This window comes from Coregonus clupeaformis, unplaced genomic scaffold, assembly GCF_020615455.1.
Source record: "Coregonus clupeaformis isolate EN_2021a unplaced genomic scaffold, ASM2061545v1 scaf0443, whole genome shotgun sequence".
Classification (NCBI taxonomy): domain Eukaryota; kingdom Metazoa; phylum Chordata; class Actinopteri; order Salmoniformes; family Salmonidae; genus Coregonus; species Coregonus clupeaformis.
Genome location: NW_025533898.1, coordinates 233652 through 248535, shown reverse-complemented (window position 1 = coordinate 248535; position 14884 = coordinate 233652). Strand labels below are relative to the sequence as shown.

The following is a 14884-nucleotide window of genomic DNA, read 5'->3' as shown; positions in this document are numbered from 1 at the left end:
GTTTCGGGTCAATCTAGAGACTGACAGCAGCTCCATGTTGTGCTTTTTTGCTTGGCTCAGCTCTGTGTGACTGGGTTGTATGCAGCTACAAACAACCAGGACATGTTAAGAATGGTAAAAGGGTGAGGCTGAGGTGAGGAGGTATATTTTAGTTAACACACAAACAAACTATTGCATGCTCTATTTATATAAAATGTAACTAAAACTACGGACAGCATGCCACTAGCTGAATATCAGTGTAAAGTACATTCTAGTAGGAGGAAGAATGATAAAGCTATTGTTTTACTTTTAAAAGGCTTGTGAAATGATGTTTGTCTTCCTAGTCAGTTTGAGTTTATATAGTTTTATGGGTGATTGCACAGTAGGCACATCCTGCAATCCAAACTGAGAGGTGGGCGTACACCATTGTTCTATTTAACCCTTATTCTACCAAGCGAATTGACTGAGAAGAGAACACATTCTTATTTATAGCAACAACATGGGGAAGAGTTGCAGGGGAGAAGAAAGAGTTGATTGGAAAGCTGGAATGATTAGATTGCCATTATGACAGTAGGAGGTCCAGATTGGGAATTTAGCTAGGACACAATCTTAGTACACTAGATTGTGTGGTCTGTCATCTTTTTGGAGGGGAGAGGACAGGCAGAGGTCACTTTATATAGTTCATGCTTCAGACGTTTTCTCCTTGGGGTTACTGCTAAATGCAAAGAAGGAGAGACAGACATAAATCAATCCAAATTGTGATAAATACTGAAATTCATACATTGCAGTCATTGTCAGGGCATGAGATAGACACTCCTGTGGTTTTATCTGGGTGTAGATCTATCCTTTGAAGAGGAAAGCTGCAGGAAGATAAAGTATCTCACTCACTCACTCTCTCTCTCTCTCTCCTGCACAATGAAGGTATAGTAATGAGAGTATTTTGCACAATGTTATGTCATAGCATCTGTTATTCTAAGTGATTGCACAACAATAGAACAATTGAGATATACACATTATATACAAATGTTTGACTACTGCAAATGTTCAACTTTTGTGACCAGAGGCAAAAACCACTCCTCGCATGATTTTACTCATCTGAGTAAGAAAGTGGGGACTAGAGGGATAAGAGTGGAACATAGCTATGCCATTTACCCGCCCCCCTTCTCATTGGTCAGAAGCAGAATTAGGTTCAATTAGTTTCTATGGCTAAACCCTGAGTTGCGTTTCAGACACACTGGTAATACGTAGAGTATGTGGCGAAAAGGCTGAAGTTTTGTCAAGAAGAGAGGAAATCACTCATATGAGTGAGAATCAGGTAGATGACCTCAGTTATTTTCTCACTCATTCATTTATAACTTACATATCAGCAACTTGGACTGATACATCTCATCTGCCATGTAACTAATACCAGCCTATATTTACATTTAAGTCATTTAGCAGACACTCCTATCCAGAGCGACTTACAGTTAGTGTGTGCATACATTTTTTCACACTGGCCCCCTGTGGGAATCAAACCCACAACCCTGGCGTTGCAAGCGCCATGCTCTACCAACTGAGCTACACGGGACATGTGCCAAGAGAAAGTCTAAAAAAGGATTACATTGGATTTTATTCCTACCAATCTACATAACCTACTCCACAAGTGAAAGAAAATTTACAGAACATTTTGTGTCTTCACACCCCAGAGTTAATATTTGGTGGAAGCACCTTTGGCAGCCATTACAGCTGTGAATAATTTGGAATAAGATTCTACAAACTTTAGACAACTCTTAGGGCAACGTTTATCCATTGTTTTTGGACTGAGACTGGAGCACTCAGGAACACTCAACACCTCTTGGAAAGCCATTCTGGAGGATCTTTGGCATTAAAATATGTGTAATTGTCCCTCTGAAAAAGACAACTTTTTACCTAGGCATTGCACCTTTCATATTAAATGTGATCCTGACAAACTCCCCAGTCCCTGCCGGTGACAAGCATACCCATAACATGATTCTCCCATCACAATGCTTGAAAATACAGAGGGTTTCAACCTGTGTTGTGTTGTCAGGATCAAAATAAATATGAAAGGAGCAACGCCCAGGTGAAAAGTTAGATTTAGATTCAGTCTTCTGAAAACCTAACCGTTGGATAGTTTTATTTTTCAGCGGGACAATTGCAATTTTTCTTTCACTTTTAAAAAGTAGATTAGCTTGTGTATATCCATAGAATAAATATAATTTGATCCACATTTAGATTACATTTTAAGGCAGCAAAATGTGAAGACTGTGCAAGGGGTGTGTAGACTTTTACTAGGCACTGTAACTACAATGGTTAAATGTCACTTTTAGATGTTGACATATTCTAATAAGACCATGTTGACTGAGAGTTAGCTAGCCATTGTGCTTTCAAACATCACCAATGTCACAATATTTAATTATACTGCAAATCATTAACATAAATTGCATTGGCTTGAACAAATCTCTCACAAAATGTGAGACTCTGGAGCGTGACAACAAAAATCTGCAAGACATGTTCTGGATATATGGAAATATGCAAACAAGCAATAGCTTGTTCTTGCACATTGCAGATGCCAAGTACCCTGCCAAGGTGTTAAGGGGAAAGAACAGTACTTTAATCCCTTCTGGGATGGGTTTTCATGGGGTACAATGGACGGTGTAATGACTCATCCCATGGGTGCTATAAAGTGGTAAAAGCAAGGAAAAACTACTCCTACTATTTTGTCAGTCCTGCAGACTCCTACATGACATGGAAAATGCATAAAGTTGAGTGAAACTTATGACAATGGTACCTTAGTCTGTTCATAAAATCACAAAAACTATGAAGCAACAATGGACTGTTGCATTTAAGGAAAAGGACAGGAGATTTTCTTGCGAGAAATCAGTGTGTGATACAAAGACAGGTCTGTTCGGGGAGAATGTTGTATGTGTGTCAAGCGAAAGATCATATTGTACCGTGAAGTTTCAATTTACTGCTTGCATCTTTGCAACTTGTTTCTTGGTAAGATAACATCCACAGGTAAATAGCCATTCAGTGTGTCAATCTATATGCTCAGGAAACATGGCAAAGCTCACCAGTCACAGCATGTCAAAGTTATACTGTGTGTTGACTGATTGACTGACCTACCTTGGGCTAATAGAAGAAGGCGTGTCCACTCTTTAAACCAGACGCTTTTATGGGAGAGGAATTCCTGTTTATGGGTGTGTGCACTTTTATATGTTTGTGTGAATGCCTGCAAGCACCCTGCAGGCAGAAACCATATATAAAATGAGATGGGTGGGACTGTAGTTGCGCAACGATAGTTTATTTTCAATACATATCAATCTATCCTCTTCCATCTCCTTCTGCATCCTAGTGTCTGTCCGCAGGGTGTCAAAGTGGATGGAGGAGCCCTGTCCTACATGAGGTAACACCTCCCTGTATTCCTCCCTTCTGCCTCTCCCACCCATGTCCTCCTCCCACCCTCCCTCCCTCCTTCTGCCCTGTGCAGCATAAAAAGGGAACAGTGGCTGGGCCGTGCACCACATTCTCTCTCCTCAACCCAGGCAGGCAGACTCCCTCTCAGCAGCTATGTCCTTCTCCAGATCTAGCATGTCCTACAGCAGCAGTGGTGGTGGAGGCGGAGGTGGCACCATGTCCATGAGGTCTGGAGGTGGTGGTGGAATGGGTATGGGCATGGGCTCCTCCCGCTTCTCCTCGATGGGTGGTGGTGGCGGTGGAGGAGGCCGTGTCACTGCCATGAGGGCCGGCAGTGTGTATGGAGGTGCAGGAGGATCTGGGGTGCGCATCTCTAGCTGCTCGTTCGGTTCCGGTGGCGGCGGTGGTGGTGGTGGTGGTTATGGTTTCGGAATGGGAGGGGGTGGCGGCGGCGGTGGTGGTTATGGTTTCGGCATGGGAGGGGGTGGTGGTGGCGGCGGTGGAGCCGACTTTAATGTGTCGGCCAACGAGAAGGCCACAATGCAGAACCTGAACGACCGCCTGTCCACCTACTTGGAGAAGGTGCGCTTGCTGGAGGCGGCCAACAGCGAGCTGGAGCTGAAGATCCGTCAGTTCATGGAGAGCAAGACCTCCCCCAGCGCTCGCGACTACTCTGGCTTCTACGCTACTATCGCCGACCTGCAGGACAAGGTATGTGACATGTCTCCTAAATGGCAAGAGCACTCAATGATGACATCACAGCATGTCAAAACAATGGTAATGTCTGCAGAGTGACAATGTTATGCTTTGTTAGAGATGGAGTACAGATACATGGTGAACACATGTTATCAGCTTGTTTTTCCAACAAGTTACTGAGTTAAATATGGCTATTGGAAAATGCTAAGTACCATACATTTGTTATAATTGATTCAACCAATATATGGCACCAAACAAATGCAAAGACAATATGCATATTTGCAGCTGAAGCATTGAAAATAAAGCAGATCATGGAAGCTATTCCATACAATTTTTTTAACAGCCCCAAGGCGACTGCAAAGGGTAAAAAAATGTTATTTGTGCCATGCTTTACAATGATCATAAAGACGACAGGTTCCCTGCAATGCTTCTATGAGCTATAATTTACAGTGCAGCTGAAACTCAGAACTCAGTGATTACAGTGTGGTTTCACAGTTGGTGCGTACTGCATTTGTGTGAAATTCCATGCATGCTCCATCCTGAAATGTTTTGCCATCCTCCACATCTCAGATCCAAGCTGCCACACGCTTGAACGGAAGCATCTATCTCAGCATCGACAATGCAAAGCTCGCTGCAGATGACTTCAGAACCAAGTAAGTATATCCAACACCATCCACATATACAGTACACTGCTGGTGCATTCCATAAACCAAATGGAATACTTCCAAATCTGTAAACACCCTAAAACTGTTTTCTTTAATTTAATTTTCTATTGAATCTATAAAAAAGGAAAGAAAATGACATTACCCTTCACTTCCATCATAACCTCACCCTCCCAACAGACATATCAGAAGCCTGGTGTTACTTTCTGTTATTTTCCCAAAACTCAATGGAATACTAGAATCTATAAACCCTCTGCTTTTCTCACAGAGGAACAAATTCAGGCAGTTCTTTTACGTAAGCTCTCTCCATCTCTCAGGTTTGAGAACGAGCTGGCCATGCGTCAGTCGGTGGAGGCGGACATCGCCGGGCTGAAGAGGATGCTGGACGAGCTGACCCTGGCCAGATCTGACCTGGAGATGCAGATCGAGGGGCTGAAGGAGGAGCTCATCTATCTCAAAAAGAACCATGAGGAGGTGTGTGTGGGCTGATGGAACATATACATACAGTCCCTTAATGTATTACATCTATTGACCATGTCAACCTGCTATGGGTCTTCGTTAGAACAACATTGCTGGCTTTCAAGCACATCTGTATCAAGCAATGGTGTTCACATTTATAATGAAGACCGAGGGCAGGTCAAGTTGTTACCATCAGGCAGAGGTTAGTCACTTCTTAATAGTTTAAACTCACCTCTATGTGTTTCTCCACAGGAGCTGCTGGCCATGAGGACGCAGATGACTGGACAGATCAACGTGGAGGTGGACGCAGCACCACAGGAGGACCTGAGCAGAGTCATGGCTGAGATCCGTGAGCAGTACGAGGCCGTTAGTGCCAAGAACCAGCGCGACCTGGAGTCCTGGTTCCAGACCAAGGTAGAACCTCTAGAACCTCTAAACTATGTTCATGGTGTAGATGTTCCTTTAGTTCTAGTTGGTAACGTTGTCACATTCTATCATGAGTTGAAATGTTGTTTTGTTCCTGTGATGACTGACCAATTATTGTGTTTTACAGACGGAGACGTTGAACAAGGAGGTGGCGTCCAGCACAGAGGTTCTCCAGACCTCTAAGTCAGAGATCTCAGAGATCCGTCGCACACTGCAGGGCCTGGAGATCGAACTGCAGTCACAGCTCAGCATGGTGAGCCGTAATTACTAACATCTGACCAAGGACCACATTTTAGGGGACATTACTTACATACCCTTTCTGCAACTTTCTTCAATAATAAACATTTATTATCAAGTGTCTCACTTTCACCTGGTCTCGTCCACTATCACTCAAGTTGTTATAGCCAGGCACCACTACATTACTATAGCTAACCTCTACCTGTCTACACATTCAATTACTAGAGCTAACCTTTTCAGTATGACAGTAAACATTCCAAATTCCAAACCTACTCCCACTGTTTTTGACCCATCATCTCTATCTCTCCCGGCCAATAGAAAGGCTCCCTGGAGAACACGCTGGCGGAGACGGAGGGTCGTTACTCCATGCAGCTGGGACGCCTCCAGAGCCAAGTGACCAGTCTGGAGGGGCAGCTAATGTCTCTCCGCAGCGACATGGAACGCCAGGGCCAGGAGTACAAGATGCTGCTGGACATCAAGACACGCCTGGAGATGGAGATCGCTGAGTACAGGAGGCTGCTGGACGGAGAGGCTAGCGGGTAAGGCAGGATGCGATTGGACAGAGGGAGGCCAATAAGACAGACAGGGATGTGGGAGGAGAGTGTTACATCTTTGTGGGTTGGGAAGAGGGGTGACATGAGACCTTGAAAGAAGTGAAAATGAATTGATTTTTCCTTCAACGTTTGCCTTTAAAAACAATGTTCATTTGAATTTGACCTTAGTATGAGCCATGGTTACTTTTGACATGAATCTACAGCTATGTGACCTTTAATAGATACGTATTATGATCATAGATCATAGATGCTAACTATGCTAACCATGGGTTTCCCTTCCTCACAGTCTTGGCCTCAGCTCCTCGAAATCCGGCCACAGCTCCTCTAGCTCCGGCCTCAGCTCCTCCAAATCCGGCCACAGCACCTCCTCCTCCACCACACGCAAGGTGGTGATTGTCACAGAGGAAATGGTGGACGGCAAGGTTGTCTCCTCAAGTGAAACCAAACACACCTCTTAAGGTCCCACACACACAGCGAGCACTGCAGCAAGCAACAGGTTAACCCCATAGAAATATAATTACTAGAATGGGTATAGGAAATGAGAGGCCAGCACATGGAAAATTACTGCTCTCCAGTGCTCTATTCATGCAACCTAAAATACAACGTTTCAACTTATAGAAATCCCTATCTTTGTTATCTGTGTTATTTGTTTAGGCCAGCTCTGGTTAACTCTAGTTTAGGATGTGCATACCATCCTCCTATTCTTTGTAGAATGGCTAAAGCCCCTCAGACAACCATCATGGAACATTGACTTGAATGAGGATTTCTTTTCTGGTAATTCTATTTCTATGGTTAACACCTCCAGAACAACACGTTCTACTACATCTGGATGGAACACCAACAACACACCCAATTGTGAATGCAATAAAGATGCTCTGACTTGCTGACACCGTCATTCTGTCTTCTGTGTCTTTCAACTTGATTGATCTGATTTGGCGTGCTCCCATACATCTGACTATCATATAGGTTGTTATGTTTTGCATATGAGGCCAATTCTATGGTCTTGAGAAATCATATGTGTCAGTATGATCTTGAATAGTGTAATTTATGACATTAACTTGTACAGAGTTTAATACTTCGCAAAAAAATTGAAATGTTGATAGTAGAAATTTGAATGTAAGTTGTCAGCAAAATTATCTAATTCTATCTCTGAGTTTTGTAATTCAGAGTTATGTACTGTATGGCGAGTGTTTGTGGAGGCAACTTTAGAGCTGGACACCATGTTTTGGTTGAAAGATGTAGATTTGAAAACAATTCATTTGAAATTAGATGACATAATGTATCTGCTATGACATCGATACTCACAGTTTCATATAGTCAGTCTATTATAAAGCATGAATATCTCTGAAACAAGTGAAACCACACAGTCCATTCTCATTCAACCACATCATCTTTATTGATGGTTCTGTTGGCAAAGTATTACTTGATCTCATCCACATCAACATTCTGGGTGGTCTCCATCATAACTTCCATGTAGGTGTATGGAAGTAGGTGAGGAGCACGAGCCTCCTAGGTTTTGTATTGAAATCGATGTAGCCAGAGGAGGACGGAAAATTGCTGTCCTTCGGCTACACCATGGTGCTACCCTAGAGAGTCCTGTTGAGATTACTATAGACCTTCATTGCGAAAGTGTGTTTTAGGTCATCAGGCATTTGGTGACGTGAGTATATTTAGTATAGTTTTATCTAAAAAGCATAACTTTTGAATTTTTTATTATTTCGTATTTTTCTGAAATTCACTGAGTAGGGTGGTCCTCCTCTTCCTGCTCTGAGGAGCCTCCACTGTTACACAACATCAGTAGGCATTAGAGTTAGAGGATCACGTTGACAGATATGACTGTAAGAGACTTAGGGAAATTGAGAAACTCATACAAGGTCTGGAAAGTAGAGCACTGTACTCACAGTGGTGCACAGCCATAAATCAAGATGTATGTGGACACCTGCACATCAAACACCTCGTTCCACAATCATGGGCATTAATATGGAGTTGGTCCCCCCTTTGCTACTAAAACAGCCTCTACTCTACTCTTCTTAGAAGGCTTTGCTGAGGGTACAAGCTTCCATTCAGCCACAAGAACATTAGTGAGGTCGGGCACTGATGTTGGGCGATTAGGCCTGGCTCGCAGTCGGCATTCCAATTCATCCCAAAGGTTTTAGATAGAATCCCAAAAGTGTTCGATAGAATGTCATTGTATGCTGTAGCGTTACAATTTCCCTTCACTGGAACTAAGGGGCCTATCCCGAACCATGAAAAACAGCCCCAGACCATTATTCCTCCTCCACCAAACTTTACAGTTGGCACTAGGCATTCGGGCAGGTAGTGTTCTCCTGGCATCCGCCAAACCCAGATTTGTCCGTCTGACTGCCAGATGGTGAAGCGTAATTCATCACTCCAGAGAACACGTTTCCACTACTCCAGAGTCCAATGGCGGCGAGCTTTACACCACTCCAGCCGACGCTTGGCATTGCACATGGTGATCTTAGGCTTGTGTGTGGCTGCTCGGTCATGGAAACCCATTTCATAAAGCTCCCGACTAACAGTTTTTGTGCTGACGTTGCTTCCAGAGGCAGTTTGGAACTCGGTAATGAGTGTTGCAACTGAGGACAGACACGCTTCAGCACTCAGCGGTCCCGTTCTGTGAGCTTGTGTGGCCTACCACTTCACGGCTGAGCCATTGTTGCTCCTAGACGTTTCCACTTCACAATAACAGCACTTACAGTTGACCGGGGCAGCTCTAGCAGGGCAGAAATTTGACGAACTGACTTGTTGGCAAGGTGGCATCCTATGACGGTGGCACGTTGAAAGTCACTGAGCTCTTCAGTAAGGCCATTCTACTGCCAATGTTTGTCTATGGAGATTGCATAGCTGTGTGCTCGATTTTATACACCTGTCAGCAACGGGTGTGGTTGAAATAGCCAAATCCACTAATTTGAAGGCGTGTCAACATACTTTTGATCATGTAGTGTATGATAGATGATATAGTGATTCATGCATTCAGATGAATTGCTTTTATCTAAATTGATTGCATTGGCCTGTCACCTTGTTTGTGTAAACAAGCCAGTGCAGATTGACTGACTGACTGCACCCTTCTGATTTAGCATTGCTCGGAAATGCCCATAATTTCACAATTATAGTAAGACACAGATGATAGCACTTTGCATTTGAATCCATTTCAACTAGATTGTGGTCTAGAAATTACTGCTTTAGCATGTGTTCTTTTAGACATATTTGTTAATGCGAAGGGGGTCTGTTTGTTTCTACGGTGGGACATTGTGTGTCTGGAAGAACCAGTTACAAAATGCCAATGGACAGGGGTTGAGTTCTGTGTGAATCTAGTGACCCTCAGTGGCTCTATGTGCTGTTGTGCTTGGCTCGGCTCTCTGTGACTGGGTTTTGTACAGCCACAAACAACCAGGAAATATGTTATGAATGATAAAAGGGCGAGGCTAGGGTGAGGAGGTACATTTTAGTTTCTACAAACTTTAGACAACTCTTAGGGCAACATTTATCCATTGTTTTTGGACTGAGACTGAACCGCTTAGGAATACTCAATACCTCTTGGAAAGCCGTTCTGGTGTGTCTTTGGCATGAAAATATGTGTAATTATCCCGCCGAGAAATAAAAAAGTTTAACCTGGGCTTTGCTCCTCTCATATTTATTTTGCTCCTGACAAATTCACCCAGTCCCTGCCGGTTCCAAGCATACCCATAACATGATGCTGCCATCCCAATGATTGAAAATACGGAGGGTTTCACCCTGTGTTATGTTGTCAGGATCAAAATAAATATGAATGGAGTAACAACCAGGTAAAATGTTAGAGGAAAACATGCCTCAGCAAAATGTGAATACTGTGCAAGGGTTGTGTAGCCATTCACTAGGCACTGTAACTACAATGGTTAAATGTCACTTTTAGATGTTGACAAAATGTTGACTGGGATCTAGCTAGCTCTAGTGCTTCCAAACATCTTCACCAATGTCACAATAATACATTCTACTGCAAATCATTAACATAAGGACGTGTCGCATTGGCTTGATCAAATGTAAATCAACTTTTCAATGTTCAAAACGTGGGACTACAATGGCAACCTCTGGAGAGTGACAAAAAAATCAGCAAGAAATGCTGTGCTTATCTGGAAATATGCAGATGCCAAGTACCCTGCCAAGGTATTAAAGGAAAATAACTGTACTTTAATCCAATCTGGGGTGAGTTTTCCTGGGGTACAATGCCTGGAGTAATGACTCATCCCATGGGTGCTATAAAGTGGTAAAAGGAAGGAAAAACAACTTTTGTCGGTCCTGCAGACTCCTACAGTAGATGGAACTTGCATAAAGTTCAGTGAAACTTAGGACAATGGTACCTGAGTTTGTGTATAAAATCACAAAAACGATCAAGGAACAGTCGACTGTTGCGGTGAAAGAAAGCACAGGACACTTTCTTGCGAGATATCAATGTGTGAGACAAAGACAGGTATGTTTGGGGAAAATGTTGTCTGGGTGTCAAGCCAAATATCATATTTTACCATGACGTTTCTTTGCAACTTGTTGTCTTGGTAACATAACAGGTACAGGTAAATAGCCATTCAGTGTGTCAATCAATATGCTCAGGAAACATGGCAAAGCTCACCTGTCACAGCATGTCAAAGTTATACTGTGTGTTGACTGATTGACTGACCTACCTTGGGCTAATAGAAGACGCTTTTATGGGAGAAGAATTCCAACTGTTTATGGGTGTGTGCACTTTTATATGTTTGTGTGAATGCTTGCAAGCACCCTGCAGGCAGACGCCATATATAGAGTGAGATGGGGGAGAGTGAAGCTGCACAACACTAGTATATTTTCAATATTTGCATATCAAGACATAAAGTAAATATCTATCTATCCTCTTCCATCTCCTTCTGCATTCTAGCGTCTGCCTGCAGGGTGTCAAAGTGGGTGGAGGAGCCCTGTCGGCCAACGAGAAGGCCACAATGCAGAACCTGAACGACCGCCTGTCCACCTACTTGGAGAAGGTGCGCTTGCTGGAGGCGGCCAACAGCGAGCTGGAGCTGAAGATCCGTCAGTTCATGGAGAGCAAGACCTCCCCCAGCGCTCGCGACTACTCTGGCTTCTACGCTACTATCGCTGACCTGCAGGACAAGGTATGTGACATGTCTCCTAAATGGCAAGAGCACTCAATGATGACATCACAGCATGTCAAAACAATGGTAATGTCTGTTAGAGAGTACAGGTACATGGTGTACACATCATCAGCTTGTTTTTCCAACAAGTTACTAAGAGTGATATGAAAATTATATGCATTTGTTATAATTGATTCAACCAAGATATTGCACCAAAGATAGATGCAAAGACAGTATGCATATTTGCAGCTGAAGGATTGAAAATAAAGCAGATCATTGAAGCCAATCCTTCCTCTCTCTTAACATTCCCAAGGCGATTGCGAAAGGTGCAATTTGTTTCTTTGTGTCATGCTTTACAATGATCATAAAGACGACAGGTTCCCTGTAATGCTTCTATGAGCTATAATTTACAGTGCAGCTGAAACTCAGAACTCAGTGATTACAGTGTGGTTTCACAGTTTGTGCGTACTGCATTTGTGTGAAATTCCATGCATGCCCCATCCTGAAATGTTTTGCCATCCTGCACCTCTCAGATCCAGGCTGCCACCTGCTTGAACGGAGGCATCTATCTGAACATCGACAACGCAAAGCTCGCTGCAGACGACTTCAGAACCAAGTAAGTATATCCAACACCATCCATATATACAGTACACTGCTGGTGCATTCCATAAACCAAATGGAAAACTTCCAAATCTGTAAAAACCCTCACACTGTTTTTATTTTTATTTTGTGTTGAATCTATAAAAATGGAAACCAAATGACATTACCCTCCACCGCCACCATAACCACACCCTCCCAACAGACATCAGATACCTGGTGTTACTTTCTGTTTTTCACAAAATTAAATGGAATACTAGAATCTATAAAACCCCTGCTATTCTCACAGAGGAACACATTCAGGCAGTTCGTTGACCTATGCTCTCTCCATCTCTCAGGTTTGAGAACGAGCTGGCCATGCGTCAGTCGGTGGAGGCGGACATCGCCGGGCTGAAAAGGCTGATGGACGAGATGACCCTGGCCAGATCTGACCTGGAAATGCAGATCGAGGGGCTGAAGGAGGAGCTCATCTATCTCAAAAAGAACCATGAGGAGGTGTGTGTGGGCTGATGGAACATATACATACAGTCCCTTAATGTATTACATCTATTGACCATGTCAACCTGCAATGGGTCTTCGTTAGAACAACATTGCTGGCTTTCAAGCACATCTGTATCAAGCAATGGTGTTCACATTTATAATGAAGACAGAGGGCAGGTCAAGTTGTTACCATCAGGCAGAGGTTAGTCACTTCTTAATCGTTTAAACTCACCTCTATGTGTTTCTCCACAGGAGCTGCTGGCCATGAGGACGCAGATGACTGGACAGATCAACGTGGAGGTGGACGCAGCACCACAGGAGGACCTGAGCAGAGTCATGGCTGAGATCCGTGAGCAGTACGAGGCCGTTAGTGCCAAGAACCAGCGCGACCTGGAGTCCTGGTTCCAGACCAAGGTAGAACCTCTAGAACCTCTAAACTATATTCATGGTGTAGATGTTCCTTTAGTTCTAGTTGGTAACGTTGTCACATTCTATCATGAGTTGAAATGTTGTTTTGTTCCTGTGATGACTGACCAATTATTGTGTTTTACAGACGGAGACGTTGAACAAGGAGGTGGCATCCAGCACAGAGGTTCTCCAGACCTCCAAGTCAGAGATCTCAGAGATCCGTCGCACACTGCAGGGCCTGGAGATCGAACTGCAGTCACAGCTCAGCATGGTGAGCCGCATTACTTACACAACTTTCTACAACTTTCATCATTCTCTTTACGAAACCTCAAGTATCTCACTTTCACCTGGTCTCGTCCACTATCCCTCAAGTTGATATAGCCAGTCACCATTACATTACTATAGCTAACCTCTACCTGCCTACACATTCAATTACTAGAGCTAACCTTTTCAGTATGACAGTAAACATTCCAAATTCCAAACCTACTCCCACTGTTTTTGACCCATCATCTCTATCTCTCCCGGCCAATAGAAAGGCTCCCTGGAGAACACGCTGGCGGAGACGGAGGGTCGTTACTCCATGCAGCTGGGACGCCTCCAGAGCCAAGTGACCAGTCTGGAGGAGCAGCTAATGTCTCTCCGCAGCGACATGGAACGCCAGGGCCAGGAGTACAAGATGCTGCTGGACATCAAGACACGCCTGGAGATGGAGATCGCTGAGTACAGGAGGCTGCTGGACGGAGAGGCTAGCGGGTAAGGCAGGATGCGATTGGACAGAGGAAGGCTAATAAGACAGACAGGGATGTGGGAGGAGAGTGTTACATCTTTTTGCATTGGGAAGAGGGGTAACATGGGACCTTGAAACAAGTGAAAATGAATTGATATCTCCCTCAACATTTGACTTTAAAAACAATGTTCATTTGAATTTGACCTTAGTATGAGCCATGGTTACTTTTGACATGAATCTACAGCTATGTGACCTTTAATAGATACTTATTATGATCATAGATCATAGATGCTAACTATGCTAACCATGGGTTTCCCTTCCTCACAGCCTTGGCCTCAGCTCCTCGAAATCCGGCCTCAGCTCCTCGAAATCCAGCATCAGCTCCTCCTCCTCCTCCTCCACCACACGCAAGGTGGTGATCGTCACAGAGGAAATGGTGGACGGCAAGGTTGTCTCCTCAAGTGAAACCAAACACACCTCATAAAGTCTGACACACACAGCGAGCACTGCAGCAAGCAACAGGTTAACCCCATAGAAATATAATTACTAGAATGGGTATAGGAAATGACAGTCCAGCCCATGGAATATTGCTCCTCCTCAGTGCTTTATTCATGCAACCTAAAATACCACGTTTCAACTTATACAAAGTCTTCGTCAGATGAAATATCCCTATCTTTGTTGTCTGTGTTGTTTTGGGTGACAGGTAGCTTAGTGGTTAAGAGCGTTGTGCCAGTAACTGAAAGGTTGCTGGTTCTACTCCCCGAGCCGACTAGGTGAAAAATATGTCGATTTGCCCTTGAGCAAGGCACTTAACACTAATTGCTCCTGTAAGTTGCTCTGGATAAGAGCGTCTGCTAAATGACTTAAAAATGTTTAAAAAAGAAATTGTTTAGGCCATCTCAGGTTAACTCTAGTTTAGGATGTGCATACCATCCTCCTATTCTTTCTAGAATGGCTAAAGCCCCTCAGACAACCATCATGGAACATTGACTTGAATGAGGATTTCATTTCTGGTAATTCTATTTCTATGGTTAACACCTCCAGAACAAAATATTCTACTACATCTGGATGGAACACCAACAACACACCCAAATGTGAATGCAATAAAGATGCTCTGACTTGATGACA

The 14884-nt window shown here is 43.7% G+C and overlaps 1 protein-coding gene and 1 pseudogene across 1 annotated transcript; both read left to right on the top strand.

Moving 5' to 3' along the window:
- Nucleotides 1-3490: 3490 nt before the first annotated feature.
- LOC121556386 (keratin, type I cytoskeletal 13-like) lies at nucleotides 3491-7322 on the top strand. The gene is made up of 7 exons (XM_045215452.1): nucleotides 3491-4104; nucleotides 4660-4742; nucleotides 5069-5225; nucleotides 5463-5624; nucleotides 5764-5889; nucleotides 6192-6412; nucleotides 6714-7322. Exons 1-7 carry the CDS (start codon nucleotides 3547-3549, stop codon nucleotides 6883-6885), a joined length of 1479 nt encoding a protein of 492 aa, XP_045071387.1. The 5' UTR covers nucleotides 3491-3546; the 3' UTR covers nucleotides 6886-7322.
- Nucleotides 7323-10565: 3243 nt separating this feature from the next.
- On the top strand, nucleotides 10566-14532 carry LOC121533981 (annotated as a pseudogene).
- The last annotated feature ends 352 nt before the right edge of the window (nucleotides 14533-14884 follow it).